General features: G+C 40.1%; 1 protein-coding gene across 2 annotated transcripts; it reads left to right on the forward strand.

Annotated features, from left to right (window-relative positions):
* The first annotated feature begins 409 nt into the window (after window positions 1–409).
* LSM6 (LSM6 homolog, U6 small nuclear RNA and mRNA degradation associated) lies at window positions 410–10,639 on the forward strand. Of its 2 annotated transcripts, none has more exons than XM_054990069.1 (4): window positions 410–666; window positions 3,158–3,260; window positions 9,250–9,363; window positions 10,374–10,639. In XM_054990069.1, exons 2-4 carry the CDS (start codon window positions 3,167–3,169, stop codon window positions 10,406–10,408), a joined length of 243 nt encoding a protein of 80 aa, XP_054846044.1. In that variant the 5' UTR covers window positions 410–666; window positions 3,158–3,166; the 3' UTR covers window positions 10,409–10,639. The 2 variants fall into 2 exon arrangements, with proteins under 2 accessions (XP_054846044.1, XP_054846043.1); XM_054990068.1 differs by lacking the exon at window positions 410–666 and adding an exon at window positions 764–1,238.
* Window positions 10,640–12,351: the final 1,712 nt, after the last annotated feature.

The following is a 12,351-nucleotide window of genomic DNA, read 5'->3' on the forward strand; positions in this document are numbered from 1 at the left end:
GGGGGGGGGGGAAGAGTTATATCTATGATATCATTTCAGCAATAACCAGATTTTGTAACATTCTGAACTAGCAAAAGCATCCAGATTTTCAAAACTAAACCCTTTTGCTCCTCTCTGGTGTAAGGTAAGACTGCTTTTAATTCTTATCCGCTTCTTCTATAACCACAGGCTTACGAGGTACAAATAGGAGGAGTCTTGAGCTAGTAACTACCAGCAGTTCTGTGGCGTGCCCGAGCGTCCTTCGCCGGGGGCGCGCAGCGTTTGCCTTATCTTGCGTTAGCGTTCACGCCTCCGACGAAGTGAGAAAGCTCTAGGCGGATGTCACAACTCAAACAGCGCAATCCTGTGCAGGGTTATACCAGTCTAAACCTATTAACTTCAGTGGGTTTCGATCGGAGTAACTCTGCATAGGATTCCGCGGAGTCTTGACGGAGCCACCAGGCTCCTCTTGGGTTCGGCAATTCTTCCGGAGTCCAGCAAAAGACCACTAGCGGCAGACACGCTCCACCCCGCTCGGGCAAATAACGGCGCCGAGTTTTGGCCAAACTCGGGAACCGTAGCGGCTGCTGTAGCCGGAAAGCGCTGATTGGTGCGGGGAATAGCCCATCATCCCTGGATCGGAAAAACCGCCCTGAAAGCTAACGAACGCGAGCTGGCTGCGTGCGGGTGAGTGACTGAAGGCGAGCGAGGGCGGCCTTTGAGGGCAGCGGTTGGAGGGCGGGCGGCGGCGCGCGCGCTCTTCTCCTTCTCCCGCCGAACGTTCCCCCCCCCCCGCGGCTGTTGCCCGCCCCACCCTCCTTCCCCGTTCCCTGCCCGGCCCTGCGAATGGGGTCGCTGCGCGTTAACTTGGTTTAAGCGCTTTCGAGGCCGGTCCTAGATCGCTCGATAAGGAGAGGGACGCCCCGGGTTTGCCTGAGGGGAGTTGCCCCGCCGGATTCCAAGGCTGTGCCGGCGAGGCGGTCCCTTCACGGGTGGGAGTGAGGAAGGCGTGGGTCGTGCCACGGGTGGGATTCTTTGTGCAGAATTCCAACGGAGAAGGCCACCCCGGAGAAAAAGCGTGTGCTGCCTTTTCCTAAGTTGCTTCCTGCGGAGCCTGTTTAAAATGAGCGTGTCTGCCGTAACAGCCCTGTCACGTCATACTTGGGTGCTGCCCTCTGTGCATGTATGGTAGTTGTATCGCTAGGCGCCCTCTGAGATTGCTTGCCCGCCTGCGGCCCAGTTACCATCTTGAAACTCAGGTGAGGTGAAAGACAGTCAGAATTAAATGGTTTCTCACATAACATATGCCTCCCAGTCGTTCTGGAAAGAAAACACTTGTAGAATAAAGGAGAGAAACGTATGGGAAGACAGATATGGAAAATGCAAATATATGAGTCTGCTGTAAAAACAGGAGTTCAGCAGGGTGATTCCTGTAGGTCCATCTGGTCCAGCAATCTGTTTCTCACATCTTGAGAGCCACAAGCAAGGAATTGAGGCAATAGCCTTCATCTGCTGTTACTCTGCAGCCACTTGTATTTGAAGGTGCATTGCCTAGGATTCTGTTTAGTCATCATGAATAACATCCACATGAATAACATCCAGCCTTTTCATGAAATTGTCTTGCCACCTTCTAAAGCCATCTAAGCTAGTGGCCGTGACTACATCTTGTGGTAATGAATTCCATAAGATAAGTTATCCATCATGCAAAGAAGTACTTTTGCCATCTTGAATCAATTTCATTAAGTGACCCTGAGTTCTGATAGGAGAGAGAAGTTCTCCCCATTATTTCCCCATTATACATCATTTTGTAAATGTTTATGTGACTCCTCCCACATACCTTTTTTCTGAATTAATGAGGTTAAGTTTTTTAAGTTTCCTCATGAGGAAGGTGCTGCAATATGATAATTAATTTTACTTGGGTATATCCTTTTGGAGATGTGACAACCAGAATTATACATTATATTCTCACTGAGGCCACACCATATTTCTTTATGAAGATATTACACTATCAGCAGGTTTATTTTCAATCCCTTAGTATACATGGAATGAAATTTGTCTTTTTCACACTGGCTTTGACACCACACCCCAACAGATTGCTTTACTCTTTAAATCTGAAACATTGTCTCAGTTCAGGCACAGTGTGAAACCACAGTTTAATAAAACTAACTATTGCTGTGATTGTATCTGGGCCGGAAACCGTTGTTTGAAGTTGGGTTGACAACTACAGTTTGTGTCAAGTATAACTGCAGACATCTTGTCTTAATCCTTGTTTGTTCCCTGGTGCTGCCTGCACACACTTGGGCAGAGTGAAGGCATTTCTTATGGCAACCCAAGAGTGGCATAATCATCTACCAGCTGGATCCTCGTTTCACAAACCAACTATAGTTAAAATACAATATGTCTGAGTTAAGCCTCTAATGGAGATCATGCATCCCCTGCTTTATGCATGTGAGGAAAATATTCATCAGGACACCTTTGTTCCCATGTACGCTGTACCCTTGGGCTGTAATCCTAAACACATTTCCTAAAGGGTAAGCCCCTGAAGACAGTTGCTTCAGGTGAGGGTTTACAAAAAATAGACTTGCTCTGAAATAAATGTGGTGGCTGTTTTAGTTTGACTGGTAGCTTTAAATTGGAAAAGATATTTAAAAGTAATGCAGATTTAAATCATAGAGCTTATTAAGAATATCGAACTGCATGTGGTTTAGAAGGTAGTTTTATACAGTGACTGTACAATAGCAGTTCTAAGTCTGTTCAATGAGGATTCCTCTTTTTATCATTCTATTTGATATTTATTTCCCCAGTGAACACTTTTAGGAATGACTGTACTCAGTGCTTTTTTTCAGCTGGAATGTGGTGGAACGGAGTCCCGGAACCTCTTGAAAATGGTCACATGGCCGGTGGCCCCGCCCCCTGATCCCCAAACAGAGGGGAGTTTAGATTGCCCTCTGCACCGTTGGTGGAGGGCAATCTAAACTCCTCTCTATCTGGAGATCAGGGCGGGGCCACCAGCCATGTGACCATTTTCGCCGAGGGCAACCCACTGAGTTCCACCACCTCTTTTCCCAGAAAAAAGCCCTGACTGTACTGCTTCTCTTTGTTGAGTGCTTGTTTGTGATCTGTTTTGAGTTCTGCATTTCAGCTTTTCCCCAATTTTTATTTCTCTGTTGCTTCTCAGTCTATCAAAATGAGTCTACGGAAACAAACCCCAAGTGATTTTTTGAAACAAATAATAGGAAGACCAGTTGTTGTAAAGCTAAATTCTGGAGTTGATTATCGAGGTAAGTTTTCCCGGTCCTTCTCCTGACCTTGATATATATGTGATCTTTCAGCTAGGGAGATAGGAATTCATACAGTTTTTGTGATCTTGGTGACTTTTCTTTCATATTCTGACCCTGGGATCATCGGTTGTGTAATATTTTGTATATAGTTAAATTTGAGTATTTTATTTCTGTTTGCTAACATGGAATTTTAAAAATTGCTGCTTTGAGTTTAAATGCAGGCCTCTGGGTAAGTGGAGTGTGATCTGATTGGATAGTAGTGGTACCCTAAGGGGCTGAATGAACTGTAGTATTAGACGGTGCTGAGGGAAAGTTTTTTAATCACCCTTTATATATCTTACAGAGAGGTTATTCTAGTTTAGTCAGGCAACCTACGTGGAGCCTGACCTGTTTGTGTGGATTTGTGAGAAATTCTAGTTAAGCCAGGCAACCTGTGTGGAGCCTGAGTTGTCGGTGTGTTTCTGAGAGAAAGTATTTATTCTGCCAAGTTCAATTAAACTGTGTGTTTCTCAGAGAAATGATTCTGGCTAATTCACACAAGCTGTGTGGAAGCCAGAGAGCCTAATTCTGCCTATGTCAGGTAAACTGTGTGCACATTGGGGCACTCTGTGTATATCTGAGTGAGAGATTAATCTATTTAGTTTTGGCAAGCCGTGTGGGAAGTCCTGAATGACTCTGTGACGTTCCCTTGCAACCCTTGCCGAGCCTAAACTCTTCAAAGGGGCAAGGTGATTGTCTTTTTATTTGCTTCCAAAGCCTGGAACCCAAATGAACCCTTCATTTAACCTGGCAAAACCATCAGAAAAACATTTTCTGGGTCCCAAGATAGTCTTACTCACAAATAAAACCACTGTTTAAAAATATATTTATTAGTTAACAGTTAAACAAAAGCAATTAAAATCCAGTACAGTCTCAGCAGGTCATTAAGTAACAACATAATAAAACTAGCTGTTCTAAATCACACTGTTGATACCTGGAGCCCGGATGGTAAATCACTTCACAGCATACAAAAATGGTTTGAGCAGTAGCAAAGTTTTCAAGCCAATAATATATAACCTTTGGTAGAGGTGCAGGGGTGCCTCCTAACAAGATCCATAAGCTGAAAAAATACAAACTGACTCCTACTAAATGATAGGTTTCTAGCTGCTCTTATCATATGGCCAATGTTAAACAATGGAATGCCTTGCTTTAGGGAATTTTCCAGAATTGTCACATCACTGCTCTTGTCTTCCCCAACTCCACAATTTAACTGGATGGCCTTGAGGAGATAATAGAGAACAAATGTGTCTCAGACCAGGTTCATCTTGTTAAAAGAACTAAGCACTTAGCTTCGAAATTAACCCTTAGATGGAATAGGGCTCTATTGCATCACATATTCTGTCTGTGTGGATATGAGGAGAGTTTATTCTATTAATGAAGACCTGTGTGAAAAATTAATTTGTGTAACTGAGTCTGTGAAAATACTTTTATATAATTATATTTGAAACTGCCAAGCTTAAGAACTATTCTGAAACCAGAATATTATTAAAATGCAACCATCACACTTACAAATAAACACCATTTTTGTTTAAGAAAAAAATCATTTTTTTGCCAAACGTGCTGACTGTTCTGTGCTGACAGCCCTCATGTGCTGTCAAAGATCTAAGGTGAAACCTTTGGGGACAGTGAAAACCTTTTGGGGAGGCAGCAATATATAGGTCACACAAACAAAAAAAGGAAAGGTGTTCTCGAGGTATAAGCCTCGATAAAGTAGAGAACATCTGAAACGCTGACTGAGTAGAAATATAAAGAGTGTTCATTGGGACCAGAACCCTCCAGAAGTATAAGTTTAAAGCAAAGTAAGGAGGAGCTGAACTAAAGGCTCAAAATTTTATAGTTTAATACAATATTTTTAAAATAGGGCAAATCATTACAGGGTGGTATTAAAAATGAGCAAATTGTTACAGGTTATAACAAATGTAAGAATATATAAATTAATATTAACTCTGGTTACTTTTGCCATGTGTATTCTGCCCAGCTTCCTGGATCAAAGTGTCTGTCCTTTTACACTGCAGTCTTCGTACAATCACCGTAAATTCTGTAAAGATTAGTGCAAGACTGGTAATATTTAAAGTTTAGGAGTGTTTCTCACATGCATTTTTCACAGATGTCAAGAAATGCAGTCAAGCTCAATACTGAACTTGGCTTAGTATTTTGTTTGCTAAAATAAATTCAAAATGCTTGGATTACCTGGATATAAAAATTACACTTTGAATAATTGAGAAATCTTGGTCAGAAGAGCTTCTGATATGCGTTTGCGACAGCTCAACATGACTGATTGCTACCACGTCAGGAAATCAGTCTGAGTTCCAAAGACAAAACAGAGATGCCCCTTTCTCTTTTCTTCCCCACTTTTAAGCCCTCATAAGAGGAGGGCTGGTGAGTGACTGATGATGATGTCTGTAACAAACTCCAGATCTGTTTTAAGCTGCCCTGTATAAATTATGTATACAAACTTTCCAGATATTAGCAGCAACTAAATTTCTGTATGAACTCTTTTAAGTATCTAGCATGGGAGCTAATAGAAAATTTTGCACTGTACATTAATTTATGCTGGAAATTTTAGTAACTGGGTTTTCCATAACAAAGAACAGCCATTGCCTTGGAGTAGACTCAGTTGTTCCTGGAAGGAAGCTAGTTAATGTTTAACAAAGGGAACAGTTCTTGATTGAATTGGGAGAAGTTCTTGGTAGGGTTAGGTATCAGGGCTGTAGAAGATTTAATTAATTTAGATTCATGCTGGAATAAGATGATTTTTCTCTGCTGATTTACAATGCACAGAAAAGATCATAATTGTGAATTTCTGTCTAGGCACACAGCTAGGTGTTCTTCATAATGCTTATTCATTGTGTGTGGGTAACGTGCTATCAAGTCACAACTGACTTCTGGCAACCCCAGCAAGGGGCTTTCAAGGCAAATTAGGTGGTTTGATTGATTTAATTTAATTAATTTGATTTATATTCCGCCCTCCCCACAAGTGGGCTCAGAGCGGATACAACAAAGTAAAAACTACGATAAAATAAACAAATTCCGTTCAGTATAACATCACCCACAAGCCCAGCAAAAGGATAGTAGATTGCTCTGGGCCCAGGTCTCAACAGACAGAGAGGTCAACCATGTAGGTGCCAGGCCGGAGAAGGCCCTGGCTCTAGTCAATGCCAGGCAAGCCTCCCTGGGACCAGAGACCACCAGCCATTGCTTTTCTGTGCAGGGTCTTCCTTGGTGGTCTCCCATCCAAGTATCAACCCTGCTTAGTTTCCAAGATCTGAAGAGATCAGGCTATACTATGCCACCTTCCCTCCCTGCTTATCTATTATGTCATCTCATAATTCACCCTAAGCAGGATGGATTTTTTTCTTCTTTCTGTAGAAGTTTTTGAAGTATGTAATGGTAAATCTGAGTTAGTTTAAGGATCTGTTCTATATAATCCTAACAAAACTGGACTGAGATCTGTAAACAGATATTGCAGGAATAAATACCCTCCTGTGATAAGTGGAGAAATATGCTGTGAGTTAACTCATGTGCATTTTGTGTTTTATGGGAATATATCTTAAACCATGTTGTGATAATCTATGTTAATAAAAGCTGGAAGTGATATTTAACATACTGTTAAACAAGGGAGTATGAAGTTATGAGTGTCTGGTCTCAGCAAGCTGCTTAACTAAAAGTTATCTGGGTTTCTTCATTTTCCTCTTTTTTATTTTGGGGTCTTCCCCAAATCCTCTGATTTTTAACTCCGTTTTTAAAAAAAGCACAGATGGATTGTCTGGTCTATTCACATTTTATCTCATAGGACTATCACTGCTATGTACAGGGCTGTGGTAGTATGGTAAATATTAATTATGCCATCTACTTTTGGACCTCTGGGATCATTTGCCTTTGATTCATGAGCAAATACATAGTGATCACTATTTTGTCTACTACTACTACTGCTAATACTAACATTTGATTTATATACTGCCTTTCAGGATGACTTAACACCCACTCAGAGCAGTTTACAAAGTATGTTGTTATTATCCCCACAACAATCACCCTGTGAGGTGAGTAGGGCTGAGAGCTCCAGGAAGCTGTAACTGACCCAAGGTCATCCAGCTGGCTTCAAGTGGAGGAGTGGGGAATCAAACCTGGCTCTCCAGATTAGAGTCCTGCCACTCTTAACCACTAAACCAAACTGGCTCTCATTGCATCTGGTCTGGGAGAGAAAGTGCTCCCGCTAGAGGCAGAACCAGTGCTGCTCAGGGGGCTGATTTTTTTGGACTTACTGTGATCCCCAAAGCAACAAAAGCACCAGAGCACTCACAAAACATTAATATTATTGTTTCTCATAGTTGCTGCGCCCCTAAAAGATGGTCCAGAAGCATCATTCACCTGCTGTAGGATAGTGGTTAAATGGTTGGGCTACGAATCAGCATTCTGTTGATTCGAATCCCGCTACTGCCATATGCTCAGCATATGGGTAAGCCACTCCTCACAGCCTTGGCTCTCCAGCTGTATTGTGGGGATAATAATAACACTGACTTTGTTTACTGCTCTAAGTGGGGCACTAATCTGTCTAGAAGACTGGTATATAAAAACCGTTGTTGTATTCTTTTAATACGTTGTAATCTACTTTGGAGGTTACTTGCTTAAATCATGGAGTATACACCTTTAAGCTAAATGATAAATGAGGAACATACATCATTATGCCATTGCACAAGGGCTGTTGTTCCTGTGATGCTGGCCTCTCTAGGATAGTCAGAACAGCCAGAATTGTTCCCATTTGAAAGATGGAGAACATGGTGTGAATGGGCAAAAACATCAACAAAGTAAACCTGCAAAAAAACCTCCAGCTAGGTTCTGATTTTCATGCTCTTAAAAGGCATTCAAGATTTTGTCCCGTTAAAATATTTGCCTAAACTTGTAGAGGCATCTATTCATTTGGTGTTGTTGATTGTAACTTAAGTTATATGGAATTCAAATCTATCATTAAGTACTTAACATCCATAGCAATGTTTTTTGTTTGTGATGCCATCATAAGGGCACAGTATGGTTTTTAGTATGATTTCATATAATGTCAATCATATACTGGTGCAACAATTGGGAGCATGTGTACTTTGAGAATGTGGTTATGTTGTTAATTTTTGAACCATTTAGCTTTAAAGATCACCATGCTGATTTTAAGCACGCTCACAAAAATAAGATGCTTTGAATCAGCTGGATTTGCTTTTCTGTAAACATTTAGGCTTATGCTCTAATAATAATTTAAATCTGTGGTTATGCTGTGCCTTTAAAATAATTTATGATTCCTAGCAATATTAATAAGCATAATTAATAAGCATAATAAATCTAAGGTGACGTATATTTTCAACCAATTTCCTAAATTCCAGTTAGCTTTCTACTTGTATTCTAAAATTAAACAGGGCAGCTGTGGTTCACATGGTACTTTAAAAAATGGTACTTGAATAGATAGGGTTTTTAATAACTATGTAACTTGAATAAACTTTTGGCAGGATGTGCATGCAGACTATGAATATATCAGTACTATTCTATGTATAATAGAGGCAAAAGACTTGGCCTCGTGCACAGGGCTGCTCCTTCTGATTATTCTGTTAAACGTAGTTTTCCTGTGCCTTTAAAATTCATGACTACTGCAGAATATTAAGACTCGCCAGAACCCATCAATGAAAGAACAGCATTTCAGGCTTTGAGAAGAGAAGCTATTGATCTTGTGACAAAGGGTTCTGCTATAGCAATTTTATATTTCATAATGCCAAACGATGGATAATGACTTGATCGCTTCACTGTGTAGATGAAGGTATGGTGGCAGTTGTCCCATACCCATCCGATATTTTTACTAGCTATGTGTTTCAGTCTGTCCAGTCATTTTCTTTAGATTTCATTTAATACCATATTTGATTAGGAAAATTATGGTTCTGAAATCTGAGCCATTTTATGGGATTGTATTTACTAGGTGTTCTGGCTTGCTTGGATGGGTACATGAACATAGCTTTGGAACAGACAGAAGAATATGTAAATGGACAACTGAAGAATAAATATGGGGATGCATTCATCAGAGGAAACAATGGTAACTATAGTCAGTCTTGGTAATGGGGCACAGATTGTGATTAAGCCGTGGTTTCTCATGACTCCCTCCTCCCCTTCCTTTCTGTCAAACTCACATTTTCCACTAGTTATACAGGATTGTTCCTGGATTTAGCACCAGTTTTTTCAAACAGGAGGAAAACCAGAAGGTTGTAAGGGAAGTAGTGATTTTTCTTGAATTTTGTGCCAATGAAACTCTGTTTTTTTTTTTTAATTTCAGGTTTCTTATGTCACTACAGATATTAATTTCTTCTTTATTGTACCACTGTACCATTTACATCTTGACTCTCTTCTTTGCTTCGCTTCTAATTGGGACATAAAGGCTCAGGAGGATTTCCTATCCTACTTGTATCTGAAGAAGGGAACTTTGACTCTAAAAAACTTGTACCCTGAAAATCTTGTTGGTCTCTAAGATGTCACTGGACTCAAATCCCCTCCCCAGTTTTGCAGATGTTATCAGAAGAGGAGTTGGGGAAAGTGTTTATATGTTTTAAGGCTTAACAGTGTAGGAATTGAAAGCAACATCTCCAGCATGATTGCTCATTTTGTTGCAGTTAAGTTTTTTTAAGCACTCTCTAATTTGCATAATAGTGCACATGTTTGAGAATAATCAAATTTACACATTTAGTATGAGAGAGGAGCAAAACACAGTATGAGAGAGGAGCAAAACACAGTGGGCATGATCCAGCTGATTTTAAGTGGTCCCAGTGAGAGAGTTTTTCACATGGTTAAACTTCTTGCATTGTAATTAGTGGGTCTGACAGGGCTTAGCTTTTTCTGGACCATGTGTCTGGTGAGCCACATGCTAGGGAATGGCTTACTGTTGAGATTTTTTATTTTTTAACACTCGTGGCAACAGTTATAAAACTCCTACAAAAATAAAACTGGCAGTAATGTTGAATGGTTTGTGGAATGCTGCCTATACAGTGGCTTGTTTCTTATCTGTTGTATACTACTAAATATCTGTAAAATATCTTTACTTTTTTTTTACAGTTTTGTATATAAGTACACAGAAGAGGAGAATGTGAATATACATGAAGGTGGAATAGTTTGGATTGCAACTTTTGTTTCTTAACCTGGTTTTATTTGTTGGTGATGATTCACGATAATGTTTTGTTGTATTCCGCTGTAAAGCCACATGCCCTGTATAGAAGGGTGGACGTTTTTTAGTATGTGTATTTACAAAATGGAAAATTTTCTGACAAATTGTTTGGAATATTTTGTGTTACAGAGTACAATTAAATAAAAATGTAAAAGAGTCTGATCTCTGTTTATGCTATAAAACTATTTTTAAACATGATCTGGTACTTACACAAACAGTGTCAGGTTAGAGAATCACACTGCACTGGAACTGTGGTTGAGCTGCCAAGGTATAAAAGTCTGCTTTCCAAGTTTGTATGATTGGCTAGGTAAGTACAATAAGTTATGTTTTTAACGGATCTTGAAAGGGGTGATAACAATAGAAGGAAGCAGATTGGATAAAATACCCAAGACCTGGCACGGTGCCAATCATGGCAGTAATCACCACAGATGAAGAACTCTTTTGTCTGTGTCAGCGCTCCAAATCCCAGCACGCAGACCCCCTGCAGTAAGCTTTCTGTCCCAGCTCTCCCTAGCTTCAGACCAGGTGGCTTCGTAGGTCTGCTTGGCTGCTATTGCACTGCAGATTGCAAGGTGGGGCATGGGTTATCAAATGCAGCAGCTCAAGGATGATGCTTAGGCTCTTGGCTTTTCCCCCCGTATGTTATATTTCAGTCAAACGAAATGAATGGATAGTTTTTGCCGTAACAGAAGTAAAGAAGGCCTGTGAGGAGTTGAAGTGCACAATTAGTAGCCACTCTAGGTAAAACACCTTTTTTCTTCTTTGAAACATTTGTGGTTTACAATGTTCAATGTGATGGCTGGTAATTTAACCTGAGGAAACAGTAGTTTTATAAAGATAACAGAAAGTGTCACATAGCACTATGTTAAAACTCAGTAGATGCAGTTCATGAAATAAAACATTAAAATTAGATTTTATTTTAAAAAATACACTTTTTTCCATTTGAAAATGGATTTATAAAGAGATCTCCTCCCCTCCCTCCAACAATTCTGGGGAAGTTGCAGAAGAGTACACCAGTGTTTAAAATATTGCTTCTTACAGAGCCCCTCAGCATGGGGTATATTGTCTAGCTTATTATTCTCTGAACAGCTGAATGCTGCCTTTAAGAACAGCACATACTTTTCAGTTGTGCATGAATTAACACTATACAATTGTGTGAGTGCAACAGTGGCCCATCTCCTCAGGTACCAACATATTTTTAATATACAAGGAAAGAACAGCAACACTTGAAGAGGAAAAATTAATAACAGTTAAACATTTCACATGGCTTTACACTGTATGCCAAAAAGACATCGTTTTATAGTATGCTGCAGTAATTTATAATTTCTTGACATAGGCTAAAGTAAACATACAAATACAAATCATGAATATGGGTTTGTTTGTTAAGAATAAGAAAGTAAATGTTTACTGTTCAATTTTTAATTTGTTTTGGAGAAGGTATACATTTAACAGGATTGCTTCATACCTTCACTTCCTAAAATAGCTTTTGGGAAAAGCTGCTGTGTTTTGTTTAAAAAAATCTGTTCCATGGTTTTAGATTTTTTTTTCTAAACACAACCCTCTATTTTATTCTTTCTACACTTGCTTATGCCTGTTGACATTATAGCTTTAAGTCAAGAACCCTGATCCATACTTGGCATTTGTACAGCCATGCATGTTTAGCAATACACAAAATGGAAAATGCAACTCTATAGGGTGAATGGCCTCATCTGATGTGCTGCATCTGGATGTTCATGTGTGTGTGTATTGCTTTCAAGTCATAGCTGACTTATGGCAACTCCTGGCGGGGTTTTCATGACAAGAGACTATCAGAGGTGGTTTGCCATTGCCTTCCTCTGCAGGCCTGATCTTCGCTGGAGGTCTTCCACC

The sequence above is a fragment of the Eublepharis macularius genome, chromosome 10 (genome assembly GCF_028583425.1).
Source record: "Eublepharis macularius isolate TG4126 chromosome 10, MPM_Emac_v1.0, whole genome shotgun sequence".
Taxonomy (NCBI): Eukaryota; Metazoa; Chordata; class Lepidosauria; order Squamata; family Eublepharidae; genus Eublepharis; species Eublepharis macularius.

Bases quoted from the DNA above. Each gene is read 5' to 3' on its own strand.
- LSM6 (XM_054990068.1), top strand. From the start codon at position 1,161: ATGTATGGTAGTTGTATCGCTAGGCGCCCTCTGAGATTGCTTGCCCGC. The intron at 1,239-3,157 runs GTGAGGTGAAAG...GTTGCTTCTCAG, and splicing joins GTTACCATCTTGAAACTCAG to TCTATCAAAATGAGTCTACG. The intron at 9,364-10,373 runs GTAACTATAGTC...TTTTTTTTACAG, and splicing joins ATTCATCAGAGGAAACAATG to TTTTGTATATAAGTACACAG.